Source organism: Peromyscus californicus, unplaced genomic scaffold (genome assembly GCF_007827085.1).
Source record: "Peromyscus californicus insignis strain IS unplaced genomic scaffold, ASM782708v3 Scaffold_6__1_contigs__length_162567912, whole genome shotgun sequence".
In the NCBI taxonomy this organism is placed as follows: Eukaryota; Metazoa; Chordata; class Mammalia; order Rodentia; family Cricetidae; genus Peromyscus; species Peromyscus californicus.
In genome coordinates this window covers 85,593,135-85,611,040 of record NW_026294584.1, presented here as the reverse complement: position 1 = coordinate 85,611,040, position 17,906 = coordinate 85,593,135, and the positions used below count along the sequence as shown (strand labels likewise).

General features: G+C 41.0%; 1 gene segment (V, D, J or C); it reads left to right on the top strand.

Annotated features, from left to right (window-relative positions):
* Window positions 1-16,507: 16,507 nt before the first annotated feature.
* Window positions 16,508-17,362, top strand: LOC128099680 (immunoglobulin kappa variable 4-1-like). The segment is given in 3 exon segments: window positions 16,508-16,556; window positions 16,722-17,024; window positions 17,319-17,362. Coding segments are annotated over 3 exon segments (396 nt in total).
* The last annotated feature ends 544 nt before the right edge of the window (window positions 17,363-17,906 follow it).

The window sequence follows — 17,906 nt, the reverse complement described above, 5'->3', positions numbered from 1 at the left end:
TACAGGTCTCTCTGTGTGTGTGTTTATGTGTGTGTGTGTGTGTGTGTGTGTGTGTGTGTGTGTGTGCACTTTGCACAGGTAACTCTATGACTCTCCCTCAGCCTGTCATTAAAAAGAAACAAGTCTCTCCCATCCTGCACCGGACTTCCCTTCTGGACTAGAGGTAAGTGTCCGGGCTCAGTCTAGACCCCATTCCTGGGCACCAGCCGCTCCAGGGAAGACCTGCCCAACTTGACCCCAGGCTCTGGCCACCAGGCACGTTCCCTTCTAGCCCTACCAGGAAGGCTCCCCTTCTCCGAGACCCTCAGTAGACCCTGCAATCTCCACGCCCTGTTCCCATGCCCATCTGCCCGAGACCCCAGCCACTTCCTCAGACTTAGAGACCGGCCCCCAGCTCCCATCCTGCCCCGGAACTTCCCTTCTGGACACGAGTTCCCATCCTGCCCTGGACTTCCCTTCTGGACAAGAGCACCCATTCTGCCCCAGACTTCCCTTCTAAACAAGAGCTCCCATCCTGCTCTGGACTTCCCGTCTGGACAAGAGTTCCCATCCTGCCCCGGAGTTCCCATTTGGACTAGAGAGCTCCCATCTGGACAAGAGAGAGAGACTTGCTGATTCTGTCAGCTCTGTCTGAACCAAGTGCGCTGATAAGACCAAGAACGAACCACAAGGAGATGGACAGACCTCAAGGCAGAAGTACATACAACAAAATGAAGAGCAATACAGCATCACCAGAACCTAGCCCTCCTCCAACATCTAGACCTGAACATCAAAAATTGGAAGAAGAAGAAGAAAACAGCCTTATGAGTAACATCATGAAGAAGGTAGAGGCTTATATAGAGAAAAAGACAAAAAAAATGGGAAGAATGTTATAAAAAAACTAGAGGAAAGGACAAATAAAGTAGAAGAAAACAATAAAGTCCTGGAAGAAAACAATAAAGCACTGAAAGAAAATCATAAAAAAGCAATGAAACAAATGAAGGAAACAGTCCAAGACCTGAAGAGGGAAATAGAAAAAATGAAGAAGACACAAAGAGAGGGAATGTTGGAAATAGAAAATCTGAGTAAATGATCGGGAACTTCAGATGCAAGTACAACCAACAGAATGCAAGAGATGGAAGAGAGGATCTCTGGCATTGAAGATACGGTAGAAGAAATAGATTCATCAGTCAAAGAAAACACTAAAACCAACAAAGTCATGAACCAAAATGTCCAAGAAATTTGGGACACCAGGAAAAGACCAAACCTAGGAATAATAGGGATAGAAGAAGGAGAAGAATACCAACTCAAAGGCACAGAAAATATATTCAACAAGATCATAGAAGAAAACTTTCCCAACTTAAAGAAGGAAATGCCTATGAAGATACAAGAAGCCTATACAACACCAAACAGACTAGACCTCCCAAAAAAGTCCCCTCGCCACATCATAATTAAACAACTAAATGTACAGAATAATGAAAGATTATTAAGAGCAGCTAAGGAAAAAGGCCAAGTGACTTATAAAGGCAAACCCATCAGAATAACACCTGATTTCTCAATGGAGACTCTGAAAGCCAGAAGGACCTGGACAGATGTAATGCAGACACTAAGAGACCATGGATGTCAGCCTAGACTAATATACCCAGCAAAATTTCAATCACCATAGATGGAGTGAACAAGACATTCCATGACAAAGCCAGATTTAAACAATACTTATCCACAAACCCAACCCTACAGAAAGCAGTAGAAGGAAAATTCCAACCTAAGGAAGTCAGATACACCCTCAAAAACACAGGCAATAGAAAAAACCACAGCAGTAAACCCCAAAGAAGAGAAGTACACACACATTACCACCATAAAATAACAGGAATGAGCAAACACTGGTCATTAATATCCCTTAATATCAATGGACTTAATTCACCTATAAAAAGACAGAATGGGTATGGAAGCAGGACCCATCTTTCTGCTGCATAGAAGAAACACATCTCAAATTCAAAGATAGACACTACCTAAAAATAAAAGGCTGGGAAAAGACTTTCCAATCAAACGGTCTTAAGAAATAAGTGAGTGTAGCCACCCTGATATCCAGCAAAATAGACTTCAAACTAAAATCAATCAAAAGAGATAAAGAAGGGCATTACATACTCATCACAGGAATGATCCACGAAGATGAAGTTGCAATTCTGAACATTTATGCCCCAAACACAAGGGCACCCACATATGTAAAAGAAACATTACTAAAGATTAAACCACATATAAAACCCCACACATAAATAGTGGGAGACTTCAACACCCCACTTTCACCACTGGACAGATCTCCCAAATTGAAACTTAACAGAGAAATAAAGGACTTAACTGATGTCATGACTCAAATGGACTTAATCGATATCTACAGAACATTCCATCCTAACAAAAAAGAATATACCTTCTTCTCAGCACCCCATGGAACCTTCTCTAAAATCGACCACATACTTGGCCACAAAACAAATCTAAACAGATACAAAACAATTGGAAAAGCCTCCTGTGTTCTATCAGACCACCATGGTTTAAATTTAGATTTCAACAACAACAAAAACTACAGAAAACCTTCAATCTCATGGAAACTGAATAATGCTCAACTGAATCACCAATGGGTTAAGGAAGAAATAAAGAAAGAAATTAAAGACTTCCTAGAGATCAACGAAAATGAAGACACCACATACCCAAACCTATGGGACACTATGAAAGCAGTGCTAAGAGGGAAATTCATAGCACTAAATGCCCACATAAATAAGTTGGAGAAATCTCACACTAGTGACTTAACAGCACACCTGAAAGCTCTAGAACAAGAAGAAGCAAAGTCTCCCAGGAAGAATAGACGCCAGGAAATTATCAAAGTGAGAGCTGAAATCAATAAAATAGAAACAAAGAGAACAATACAAAAAATTAATGAAACAAAGAATTGATTCTTTGAGAAAATCAACAAGATAGACAAGCCCCTATCCAAACTAACCAAAAGACAGAGAGAGAGAGCATCCAAATTAACAAAATCAGAAATGAAAGGGGGACATAACAACACACATTGAGGAAATCCAAAGAATCATCAGGTCATACTTCAAAAACCTCTACTCCACAAAACTGGAAAACCTAATAGAAATGGATAATTTTCTGGATAGGTACCACATACCTAAGTTAAATCAAGACCAGATAAATTATTTAAATAGTCCAATAACCCCTAAGGAAATAGAAAAAGTCATTAAAAGTCTCCCAACCAAAAAAAGCCCAGGACCAGATGGTTGTAGCGCAGAATTCTACCAGATCTTCAAAGAAGAGTTAATACCAATACTCTCTAAATTGTTCCACACAATAGAAACAGAAGGAACATTACCAAACTCCTTCTATGAGGCTACAATTACCTTGATTCCTAAACCAAACAAGGATACAACAAAGAAAGAGAACTACAGACCGATCTCCCTCATGAACATTGATGCAAAAATACTCAATAAAATACTGGCAAACAGACTCCAAGAACACATCAAAACAATTATCCACAATGATCATCCCAGGGATGCAAGGGTGGTTCAACATACAAAAGTCCATCAATGTAATACACCATATAAAAAACTCAAAGAAGATCTTGGTCCAGACTTCCCTTTTGCAACACTGGTGAGTGCCCTTCCTTGCCCTGGACCCCATCCCTGGGCACCAGCCACTCCAGGGAAGACCTGCCCAACTTGGCCCCAGGTTCTGGCCACTGGGCAGGTTCCCTGCTAGCCCCACCGGGAAGGATCCCCTTCTCCAAGACCCCTGGCAGACCCTGCAGTCTCCACGCCCTGCCCCCACGCCCATCCGCCTGAGCCCCAAGCCTCTTCCTGAGACTTAGAGGCCAGCCCCCAGCTCCCATCTTGCTCCAGACTTCCCTTTTGCAACACTGGTGAGTGCCCTTCCTTGCCCTGGACCCCATCCCTGGGCACCAGCCACTCCAGGGAAGACCTGCCCAACTTGGCCCCAGGTTCTGGCCACCGGGCTGATTCCCTGCTAGCCGCACAGGGAAGGATCCCCTTCTCCAAGACCCCTGGCAGACCCTGCAGTCTCCATGCCCTGCCCCCACGCCCACCCGCCTGAGCCCCAAGCCTCTTCCTGAGACTTAGAGGCTGGCCCCCAGCTCCCATCTTGCTCCAGAGTTCCCTTTTGGAACACTGGTCTGTCTGAACCAAGTGTGCGGATAAGGCCAAGAACGAACCACAAGGAGATGGGCAGACGTCAAGGCAGAAACATATACAACAAAATGAATAGCAATACAGCATCACCAGGCCCTAGCCCTCCTCCAACACCTAGACCTGAACATCAGAAATTGGAAGAAGCAGAAGAAAACAGCCTTATGAATGACATCATGAAGAAGCTAGAGGCTTGCGTAGAGGAAAAGACAAAAAAATGTGAAGAACGCTGTAAACAACTAGAGGAAAGGGCAAACAAATTAGAAGAAATCAATAAAGTCCTGGAAGAAAACAATAAAATACTGAGAGAAAATCAAGAAAAATCAATGAAACAAATGAAGGAAACAGTCCAAGACCTGAAAAGGGAAATAGAAAAAATGAAGAAGACACAAACAGAGGGAATGCTGGAAATAGAAAATCTGAGAAAACGATTGGGAACTTCAAATGCAAGTATAATCAACAGAATGCAAGAGATGGAAGAGAGGATCTCTAGCGTTGAAGATACAGTAGAAGAAATACATTCATCAGTCAAAGAAAACACTAAAGCCAACAAAGTCATGAACCAAAATGTCCAAGAAATTTGGGACACCATGAAAAGACCAAACCTAAGAATAATAGGGGTAGAAGAAGGAGAAGAATACCAACTCAAGGGCACAGAAAATATATTCAACAAGATCATAGAAGAAAACTTTCCCAACTTAAAGAAGGAAATGCCTATGAAGATACAAGAAGCTTATAGAACACCAAACAGACTAGACCCCCAAAAAAAGTCCCCTCGCCACATAATAGTTAAACAACTAAACATACAGAATAAAGAAAGAATATTAAGAGCAGCAAAGGAAAAAGGCCAAGTGACATATAAAGGCAAACCCATCAGAATAACACCCGATTTCTCAATGGAGACTTTGAAAGCCAGAAGAACCTGGACAGATGTAATGCAGACACTAAGAGACCATGGATGTCAGCCTAGACTAATATACCCAGAAAAAATTTCAATCATCATAGATGAAGTGAACAAGACATTCCATGACAAAGCCAGATTTAAACAATACTTATCCACAAACCCAGCCCTACAGAAAGCACTAGAAGGAAAATTCCAACCTAAGGAAGTCAGATACACCCTCGAAAACACAGGCAACAGATAAAGCCACAGCAGTAAACCCCAACGTATAGAAGTACCTACACATCACCACCAAAAAATAACAGGAATGAACAATCACTGGTCATTAATTTCCCTCAATATCAATGGACTTAATTCACCTATAAAAAGACATAGGCTTACAGAATGGATACGAAAGCAGGACCCATCTTTCTGCTGCATACAGGAAACACATCTCAAATTCAAAGATAGACACTACCTAAAAATAACAGGCTGGGAAAAGACTTTCCAATCAAACGATCTTAAGAAACAAGCGGGTGTAGCCATCCTGATATCCAGCAAAATAGACTTCAAACTAAAATCAATCAAAAGAGATCAAGAAGGGCATTACATACTCATCACAGGAAAGATCCACCAAGATGAAGTCTCAATTCTGAATATTTATGCCCCAAACACAAGGGCACCCACATATGTAAAAGAAACATTACTAAAGCTTAAATCACATATAAAACCCCACACATTAATAGTGGGAGACCTCAACACCCCACTTTTACCACTGGACAGATCTCCCAAATTGAAACTTAACAGAGAAATAAAGGACTTAACTGATGTCATGACTCAAATGGACTTAATCGATATCTACAGAACATTCCATCCTAACAAAAAAGAATATACCTTCTTCTCAGCACCCCATGGAACCTTCTCTAAAATTGACCACATACTTGGCCACAAAACAAATCTAAACAGATACAAAACAATTGGAATAACCTCCTGTGTTCTATCAGAACACCATGGTCTAAAGTTGGATTTCAACAACAACAAAAACTACAGAAAACCTGCAATCTCATGGAAACTGAATAATACCCAACTGAATCACCAATGGGTTAAGGAAGAAATAAAGAAAGAAATTAAATACTTCCTAGAGATCAATGAAAATGAAGACACCACATATCCAAATTTATGGGACACTATGAAAGCAGTGCTAAGAGGGAAATTCATAGCACTAAATGCCCACATAAATAAGTTGGAGAAATCTCACACTAGAGACTTAACAGCATACCTGAAAGCTCTAGAATAAGAAGAAGCACAGTCTCCCAGGAAAAATAGACGCCAGGAAATTATCAAAGTGAGAGCTGAAATCAATAAAATAGAAACAAAGAGAACAGTACAAAAAATTAATGAAACAAAGAGTTGGTTCTTTGAGAAAATCAACAAGATAGACAAGCCCTTATCCAAACTAACCAAAAGACAGAGAGAGAGCATCCAAATCAACAAAATCAGAAATGAAAAGGGGGACATAACAACAGACATTGAGGAAATCCAGAGAATCATCAGGTCATACTTCAAAAACCTCTATTCGACAAAACTGGAAAACCTAAAAGAAATGGATAACTTTCTGGATAGGTACCACATACCTAAGTTAAATCAAGACCAGATAAACTATTTAAATAGTCCAATAACCCCTAAGAAATAGAAACAGTCATTAAAAGTCTCCCAACCAAAAAAAGCCCAGGACCAGATGGTTTAAGAGCAGAATTCTACCAGATCTTCAAAGAAGTGTTAATACCAATACTCTCTAAATTGTTCCACACAATAGAAACAGAAGGAACATTACCAGACTCCTTCTACGAGGCTACAATTACCCTAATTCCTAAACCAAACAAGGATACAACAAAGAAAGAGAACTACAGACCAATCTCCCTCATGAACATTGATGCAAAAATACTCAATAAAATACTGGCAAACAGACTCCAAGAACACATCAAAACAATTATCCACAATGATCATCCCAGGGATGCAAGGGTGGTTCAACATACAAAAGTCCATCAATGTAATACACCATATAAAAAACTCAAAGAAGATCTTGGTCCAGACTTCCCTTTTGCAACACTGGTGAGTGCCCTTCCTTGCCCTGGACCCCATCCCTGGGCACCAGCCACTCCAGGGAAGACCTGCCCAACTTGGCCCCAGGTTCTGGCCACTGGGCAGGTTCCCTGCTAGCCCCACCGGGAAGGATCCCCTTCTCCAAGACTCCTGGCAGACCCTGCAGTCTCCACGCCCTGCCCCCACGCCCATCCGCCTGAGCCCCAAGCCTCTTCCTGAGACTTAGAGGCCAGCCCCCAGCTCCCATCTTGCTCCAGACTTCCCTTTTGCAACACTGGTGAGTGCCCTTCCTTGCCCTGGACCCCATCCCTGGGCACCAGCCACTCCAGGGAAGACCTGCCCAACTTGGCCCCAGGTTCTGGCCACCGGGCTGATTCCCTGCTAGCCGCACAGGGAAGGATCCCCTTCTCCAAGACCCCTGGCAGACCCTGCAGTCTCCATGCCCTGCCCCCACGCCCACCCGCCTGAGCCCCAAGCCTCTTCCTGAGACTTAGAGGCTGGCCCCCAGCTCCCATCTTGCTCCAGAGTTCCCTTTTGGAACACTGGTCTGTCTGAACCAAGTGTGCGGATAAGGCCAAGAACGAACCACAAGGAGATGGGCAGACGTCAAGGCAGAAACATATACAACAAAATGAATAGCAATACAGCATCACCAGGCCCTAGCCCTCCTCCAACACCTAGACCTGAACATCAGAAATTGGAAGAAGCAGAAGAAAACAGCCTTATGAATGACATCATGAAGAAGCTAGAGGCTTGCGTAGAGGAAAAGACAAAAAAATGTGAAGAACGCTGTAAACAACTAGAGGAAAGGGCAAACAAATTAGAAGAAATCAATAAAGTCCTGGAAGAAAACAATAAAATACTGAGAGAAAATCAAGAAAAATCAATGAAACAAATGAAGGAAACAGTCCAAGACCTGAAAAGGGAAATAGAAAAAATGAAGAAGACACAAACAGAGGGAATGCTGGAAATAGAAAATCTGAGAAAACGATTGGGAACTTCAAATGCAAGTATAATCAACAGAATGCAAGAGATGGAAGAGAGGATCTCTAGCGTTGAAGATACAGTAGAAGAAATACATTCATCAGTCAAAGAAAACACTAAAGCCAACAAAGTCATGAACCAAAATGTCCAAGAAATTTGGGACACCATGAAAAGACCAAACCTAAGAATAATAGGGGTAGAAGAAGGAGAAGAATACCAACTCAAGGGCACAGAAAATATATTCAACAAGATCATAGAAGAAAACTTTCCCAACTTAAAGAAGGAAATGCCTATGAAGATACAAGAAGCTTATAGAACACCAAACAGACTAGACCCCCAAAAAAAGTCCCCTCGCCACATAATAGTTAAACAACTAAACATACAGAATAAAGAAAGAATATTAAGAGCAGCAAAGGAAAAAGGCCAAGTGACATATAAAGGCAAACCCATCAGAATAACACCCGATTTCTCAATGGAGACTTTGAAAGCCAGAAGAACCTGGACAGATGTAATGCAGACACTAAGAGACCATGGATGTCAGCCTAGACTAATATACCCAGAAAAAATTTCAATCATCATAGATGAAGTGAACAAGACATTCCATGACAAAGCCAGATTTAAACAATACTTATCCACAAACCCAGCCCTACAGAAAGCACTAGAAGGAAAATTCCAACCTAAGGAAGTCAGATACACCCTCGAAAACACAGGCAACAGATAAAGCCACAGCAGTAAACCCCAACGTATAGAAGTACCTACACATCACCACCAAAAAATAACAGGAATGAACAATCACTGGTCATTAATTTCCCTCAATATCAATGGACTTAATTCACCTATAAAAAGACATAGGCTTACAGAATGGATACGAAAGCAGGACCCATCTTTCTGCTGCATACAGGAAACACATCTCAAATTCAAAGATAGACACTACCTAAAAATAACAGGCTGGGAAAAGACTTTCCAATCAAACGATCTTAAGAAACAAGCGGGTGTAGCCATCCTGATATCCAGCAAAATAGACTTCAAACTAAAATCAATCAAAAGAGATCAAGAAGGGCATTACATACTCATCACAGGAAAGATCCACCAAGATGAAGTCTCAATTCTGAATATTTATGCCCCAAACACAAGGGCACCCACATATGTAAAAGAAACATTACTAAAGCTTAAATCACATATAAAACCCCACACATTAATAGTGGGAGACCTCAACACCCCACTTTTACCACTGGACAGATCTCCCAAATTGAAACTTAACAGAGAAATAAAGGACTTAACTGATGTCATGACTCAAATGGACTTAATCGATATCTACAGAACATTCCATCCTAACAAAAAAGAATATACCTTCTTCTCAGCACCCCATGGAACCTTCTCTAAAATTGACCACATACTTGGCCACAAAACAAATCTAAACAGATACAAAACAATTGGAATAACCTCCTGTGTTCTATCAGAACACCATGGTCTAAAGTTGGATTTCAACAACAACAAAAACTACAGAAAACCTGCAATCTCATGGAAACTGAATAATACCCAACTGAATCACCAATGGGTTAAGGAAGAAATAAAGAAAGAAATTAAATACTTCCTAGAGATCAATGAAAATGAAGACACCACATATCCAAATTTATGGGACACTATGAAAGCAGTGCTAAGAGGGAAATTCATAGCACTAAATGCCCACATAAATAAGTTGGAGAAATCTCACACTAGAGACTTAACAGCATACCTGAAAGCTCTAGAATAAGAAGAAGCACAGTCTCCCAGGAAAAATAGACGCCAGGAAATTATCAAAGTGAGAGCTGAAATCAATAAAATAGAAACAAAGAGAACAGTACAAAAAATTAATGAAACAAAGAGTTGGTTCTTTGAGAAAATCAACAAGATAGACAAGCCCTTATCCAAACTAACCAAAAGACAGAGAGAGAGCATCCAAATCAACAAAATCAGAAATGAAAAGGGGGACATAACAACAGACATTGAGGAAATCCAGAGAATCATCAGGTCATACTTCAAAAACCTCTATTCGACAAAACTGGAAAACCTAAAAGAAATGGATAACTTTCTGGATAGGTACCACATACCTAAGTTAAATCAAGACCAGATAAACTATTTAAATAGTCCAATAACCCCTAAGGAAATAGAAACAGTCATTAAAAGTCTCCCAACCAAAAAAAGCCCAGGACCAGATGGTTTAAGAGCAGAATTCTACCAGATCTTCAAAGAAGTGTTAATACCAATACTCTCTAAATTGTTCCACACAATAGAAACAGAAGGAACATTACCAGACTCCTTCTACGAGGCTACAATTACCCTAATTCCTAAACCAAACAAGGATACAACAAAGAAAGAGAACTACAGACCGATCTCCCTCATGAACATTGATGCAAAAATACTCAATAAAATACTGGCAAACAGACTCCAAGAACACATCAAAACAATTATCCACCATGATCAAGTAGGATTCATTCCAGGGATGCAAGGGTGGTTCAACATACGAAAGTCTGTCAATGTAATACACCATATAAACAAACTCAAAGAAAAAAAACCATATGATCATCTCACTGGATGCAGAAAAGGCATTTGACAAAATCCAACACCCCTTCATGATAAAGGTATTGGAGCGATCAGGAATACAGGGAACATACCTAAACATAATAAAGGCAATTTACAGCAAGCCAACAGCCAACATCAAATTAAATGGAGAGAAACTCAAAGCAATTCCACTAAAATCAGGAACGAGGCAAGGCTGTCCACTCTCCCCATACTTATTCAATATAGTACTTGAAGTTCTAGCCAGAGCAATAAGACAACATAAGGAGATTAAGGGGATACAAACTGGAAAGGAAGAAGTCAAGCTTTCCCTATTTGCAGATGACATGATAGTATACTTGAGCGACCCCAAAGATTCCACCAAGGAACTGATACAGCTTATAAACACCTTCAGCAACATAGCAGGATACAAGATCAACTCAAAAAAATCAGTAGCCCTCCTATATACAATGGACAAAGAAGCGGAGAAGGAAATCAGAGATACATCACCCTTACTATAGCCACAAATGACATAAAATACCTTGGGGTAACACTAACCAAGCAAGTGAAGGACCTATATGACAAGAACTTTAAGTCCCTGAAAAAAGAAATTGAAGAAGATGTCAGAAAATGGAAAGATCTCCCATGCTCATGGATAGGCAGGACTAACATAGTAAAAATGGCAATCTTACCAAAAGCAATCTACAGATTCAATGCAATCCCCATCAAAATACCAACACAATTCTTCACAGACCTGGAAAGAATAATACTCAACTTCATATGGAAAAACAAAAAACCCAGGATAGCCAAAGGAATCCTGTACAATAACACAACTTCTGGAGGCATCACGATCCCTGACTTCAAGCTTTACTATAGAGCTACAGTAATAAAAACAGCTTGGTACTGGCATAAAAACCGACATGTGGACCAATGGAATCGAATTGAAGACCCTGACATTAATCCACACACCTATGAACATATAATTTTTGACAAAGAAGCCAAAAGTGCACAATGGAAAAAAGAAAGCATCTTCAACAAATGGTGCTGGCAAAACTGGATATCAACATGTAGAAGGCTGCAAATAGATCCATATCTATCACCGTGCACAAATCTTAAGTCCAAGTGGATCAAGGACCTCAACATAAATCCAGCTACTCTGAACCTGCTAGAAGAGAAAGTAGGAAGTAGTCTTGAACGCATTGACATAGGAGACTACTTCCTAAATAGAACACCAGTAGCACAGACTCTGAGAGAAACAATCAATCAATGGGACCTCTTGAAACTGAGAAGCTTTTGTAGAGCAAAGGATATGGTCAACAAGGCAAAGCGACAGCCTATAGAATGGGAAAAGATCTTCACCAACCCCACATCTGACAGAGGACTGATATCCAGAATATATAAGGAATTCAAGAAATTAGTCATCAAAATGCCCAACAGTCCAATTAAGAAATGGGCTATAGAACTAAACAGAGAATTCTCAACAGAGGAAACTCATAGGCCGAAAGACATTTAAGGAATTGCTCAACATCCCTAATCATAAGGGAAATGCAAATCAAAACAACTCTGAGATACCACCTTATGCCTGTCAGAATGGCTAAGATCAAAAACACTGAAGACACCTTATGCTGGAGAGGATGTGGAGCTAGGGGATCTCTCCTCCACTGCTGGTGGGAATGCAAGCTTGTACAACCACTTTGGAAATCAATATGGTGCTTTCTTAGAAAATTAGGAATCCATCTCCCCCAAGATCCAGCTATACCACTCTTGGGCATATACCCAAGAAATGCTCAACCACACCATAAGAGCACTTGTTCAGCTATGTTCATATCAGCATTGTTTGTAATAGCCAGAACATGGAAACAACCCAGATGCCCTTCAACTGAAGAATGGATAAACAAAATGTGGTACATATACACAATGGAATACTACTCAGCAGAGAAAAACAATGGCATCATGAGGTTTGCAGACAAATGGATGGATCTAGAAAAAATCATCCTGAGTGAGGTAACCCAGACTCAGAAAGACAAACCTGGTATGTACTCACTCATAGCAGGATACTAGACATGAAACAAGGATGACTTGTCTGCTATTCACATCACCAGGGAGGCTACCTGGAAAACAGGACCCCAAGAAAGACACAGGGATCACCCAATGACAGAGAAATGGAATGAGATCTACATGAACAGCCTGGACATGAGTGGGGGTAATGAAAGGCGAGGGTTGAGGGAAAGAGAGCTTGGGGGACCGGGAGATCCCAGCTGAATCAACAACAGAGAGGGAGAACAAGGAATAGGAGACCATGGTAAATGAAGACCACATGAGAATAGGAAGAAGCAAAGTGCTAGAGAGGCCCACAGAAATCCACAAAGATACCCACACAACAGACTGCTGGTAATGGTCGAGAGACAGCCCGAACTGACCTACTCTGGTGATGGGATGGCCAAACACCCTAATTGTCGTGGTAGAAACCTCATCCAATTACTGAGGGATCTGGATGCAGAGATCCATGACTAGGCCCCGGGTGGATCTCTGGGAGTCCAATTAGCGAGAATGAGGAGGGTTTATATGAGCGAGAATTGTTGAGACCAAGGTTGGATAAAGCACAGGGACAAATAGCCAAACGAATGGAAACACATGAACTATGAACCAATGGCTGAGGGGTCCCCACTGGATCAGGCCCTCCGAATGGGTGAGACAGTTGATTGGCTTGATCTGTTTGGGAGGCATCCAGGCAGTGGGACCAGATCTTGTGCTCATTGCATGAGTTGGCTCTTTGAAACCTGGGGCCTATGCAGGATTGTTTGGCTCGGTCTGGGAGGAGGGGACTAGACCTACCTGGACTGAGTCTACCAGGTTGACCTCAGTCTGTGGGGAAGGCTTTGCCCTGGAGGAGATGGGAATGGGGGGGGGGGTTTGAGGGGAAGGTGAGGGGGACGGGAGGGGGGAGAACAAGGAAATCTGTGGCTGATATGTAGAACTGAATTTTATTGCAAAATAAATTAAAATAAATTAAAAAAAATTAAAAAAATATAATAAAGTAGAAATAAAGATTAAAAAAAAAAACTCAAAGAAAAAAACCACATGATCATCTCACTAGATGCAGAAAATTCATTTGACAAAATCCAACACCCCTCTTGACAAAGGTCTTGGAGCAATCAGGAATACAGGCAACATACCTAAACCTAATAAAGGCAATTTACAGCAAACCAACAACCAACATCGTATTGAATGGAGAGAAACTCAAAGCAATTCCACTAAAATCAGGAACGAGGCAAGGCTGTCCGCAATCCCCATACTTATTCAATATAGTACTTGAAGTTCTAGCCAGAGCAATAAGACAACTTAAGGAGATTAAGGGGATATAAATTGGAAAGGAAGAAGTCAAGTACTGAAACAAGAGTGTCCAGCAATAGGTCTTTGTCACCAGTCTGTGGAGAGCAAGCAACAGCCAGAGTTGTTTGGGGTATCCATGGGGACGCTCTGAGCAACAACTTATTAAGATGTAACCCATTCCTGACACTGGAGGTTTCACGTGGTGGTGAAAAGATGTCTAGTTGAGGTATGAAAAACCTTTGTTATTTGCTGATTTCACTTACATTTCTTTCATATGTTTACATGTTAGGAAGTCTCTACTGAAGTAGGTTTCCATATGATCTCTCAAATGGCTCTTAGTGTTAATTGTCCCTCCCTATATTCTTTCTCTTACTCCTCTCTTTCATCCCTTACATATCTCATTGAACATGGAGAAATTGAGCTGGTGCCCAACTAGAGCTTTCACTCCTACTGACTAGTGTTCATGGTGCTGAAAGATAATCTGCATTCTACCAGAGGAGAGAGGTGACCACCAACCCAGCCATAAACCCTGTGATCTAGAATGGTTGTGGAAGCAACCACCTTCTATGTAATTAGATTCAATGCTTACTCCATGAGATACAACCCATGCCTGATATTGCTCTGGTGATCAAGAGCCTGAAACTAGATAGGTCATGGGCCCAGTGGAAATCTAGATATTATTTCTGCTAAGGGAACACAGCAATGAAATGACCTAATGACATTCTGTTATACTCATAGGTCAGTGTCCTGCTTAGCTTCCATCAAAGCAGCTTCTTGTAGCAGTAGATAGGAACTAATACAGAGAATCACAAGTAGACAAGGTACAGAGAGGGGGAGACCTTGGAACATTCAGTCCTAAAGGGAATGTCTTCATCAAACTTCTCCTTGAGGGCTCATGGATCTCTGTGGAAGAAGAGAGGGAAAGATTTTGATAGTCAGAGGGATGGATGACATCAAGGAAACAGTGTCTTCCAGACACTACAGGATTGATGAAAATAGGAAATCACAGAGAGTTACCTAGAACTTGCTGTGTACCCCAGGCTAGCTTTAATCTTATGGTCCTGTTGCTACTGTCTCCCCAGTTCTGGGATTATAGATGTGAATCTCAGCTCCTTATCATGATATTTTATTTTTTTTTGTTTGTTGTACTTTACACAGAATACTGGGTCTATAATGTACTTCTTATATATATTTTCATAATTCAGTACTCTGAATCTTGGAAGGTTTTTTGATTTCTGTTATTGCTATTGATTTTCATCCATATACAAATATTTTTTCCTTGGGGGGCAAAAATCTATGATGTTGTGGTCTATTGGTCTTTGTAAAATTATTGCTTGATTTGGGATGGCTATGCCCCCTGGTGGCAAAAGTTTTTATCTGTTCACTATGTCAGCAAGACCACCTAGACTCATTTCAATATAGCTAATTTCTAAATTACCATAGAATATGCATTTCTGGAATAAACACTCTTGGCAGTGTTTGTCTACAGCCATGACTTCTTGGAGAAATTTGGTTTCTTTTTTTTTTTTTTTAAAAAGATGACACAAGCCGGGCGGTGGTGGCGCACGCCTTTAATCCCAGCACTCGGGAGGCAGAGCCAGGCAGATCTCTGTGAGTTCGAGGCCAGCCTGGGCTACCAAGTGAGTTCCAGGAGAGGCGCAAAGCTACACAGAGAAACCCTGTCTCGAAAAACCAAAAAAAAAAAAAAAAAAAAAAAAGATGACACAACTTTTATTCCTACCACTTGTTTCCCAGTCCCATAATACATTTGGTTTCTTTTCTTTCCCTTCCATTTCCCCAAATTTAGAGGCATCTTTCAGTTCTCAAAGTGGTGGGGATGATACTTGCTAGTTTCTTCTGGGTTTATCTTTGCTTCAAGATTAAAGCTTCTCTGATCCCAGGCTTAAATTCATGACCCCCACGATTTCCACAGAGTGATTTCTGGGTTTTTCTTTGCATCTCTGTCCTATACTTATCCTGAAACTGGAGGCCAAATGTCTGAGACACTGTTCATTGTCCTCAATGTAAGAGTGGCTTTGCATTTGGGTGATAACAAATTTTGACCCAATACCCCTCCTCCCCCATCTCTCTCCCTTCTTTTATTGCATGTCTTCTTACTCTGTTTTCTAATTTGTTGTTGCAATTTTTGAGAGCATATTTTATGATTTCCCTAGGACTGATAATCTGAGATAGCACTCCTCACATTCCTGATTTAACTATGTCTTGGATTTTAACCCACAGCTGTTATTAGAGCACCTAGTAGATTTCTCTTGGAAATGCTGTAAATGGATCCCTTTCAGTGATTGCTCATGCTCTCTGTGATGGTATTTTTGCCTGTTTATTGACACCAGCTGCTCTCACACAAACTCCCTAGGCATTTGCTTTTGTATTTGCTGACTGCTTTGCATGAGCCCTTCCAGCCCAGCCCAGCTGCTCAGAATTTATAAACCAGGGCTTTCCAGTGAGAACTGCATCATAAAGCAGGGGGAGCAAGATGGAGTCACAAACTCAAGTTCTCATGTCCTTGCTGCTCTGGGTGTCTGGTGAGAAATTAAAAAATATTATAATTATTTCAGGGTTAGGGCATAATATTTCTTACATAATAATACTTTGACAATATGACATTATAAGGACATTAAATGACAATTTAACTGTCATAATGTGTGTTTGTGTTTCTGTGCATGTTCATTGTCATTTCATGATCACAGGTATCTGTGGGGACATCTTGATGACCCAGTCTCCATCCTCCCTGGCTGTGTCAGCAGGAGAAAAGGTCACCCTCAACTGCAAGTCCAGTCAGAGTCTGTTTGGCAGAAATAGCAAGAACTACTTGAACTGGTACCAGCAGAAACCAGGGCAGGCTCCTAAACGTCTGATCTACTGGGCATCCACTCGGGACACTGGGGTCCCTGATCGCTTCACAGGCAGTGGGTCTGGGACAGATTACACTCTCACCATCAGCAGTGTCCAGGCTGAAGACCTGGCAGATTACTACTGTATTCAGCTACACAGTACTCCTTCCACAGTGCTTCATCCTCTAACAAAAACCTCCTCTGAGACTCTCACCAGCTGCCTATACCACACACAGCCCTGGACCTGTGCACTTCCTTCTTCTGCCTGAGAGCCAGTGTGCCTGAAGCCCTGATGTGAAAGTTTGCTGAGCCAAGTAAAACATAATGGGTTCAATGTCTCTTGTGTCTTTCGGTATGAAAAACCTACATATGGAAATGCAGGAAAGAACTCAGTATTATCTTTCTGTCCTTCTGTAATACATTACCACAAATTCTGTTGCTTCAATATTAGAGATTTGTATTTTTATGGTTCTGGAGTTCTGGTGTCCTACATATGACTCTATTGGCTGAAGTGATGATGTAGGCATACTTCACTTCAGCTTGCTGCTCTAGGAATGTTTCTTTTTTTCTTTTTAGCTTCTAGAGGACTTTCTACTTCTTTACTACTGAATATTTCTCAAGTTTTTTCTTTCCACTTTTATAAATTATCTTAATTTTAAATTACATTTTAGTTAATTATATTTTTGTGCATGTAAGCATGCATGTTTATATGTATGTAGGTGCACAAGTACAGGCAGAGGACAACTTGGACATGAGTCTTTCTTTTTGTGATATGGGTTCTGGGGATAAATCTCAGGTCTGACATAAAGCTTTGTGGCAAGTGTCTTTGCTCTCTGAGCAATCTTGCTTCACATTAATTTTCTTTATTAATGTATATTCATTGCATACAAACACCATAAAAGCTGTGTCTTTCAAGTATACTATACATTTTGACCATATCCATTGATCTTCCTCATTTCTCCTTCCCTTTCCTGCTGTTACACATTTTTACATTATCCATGTATTGTCTTGTATTTTTATCAGAGACATACATATATACAT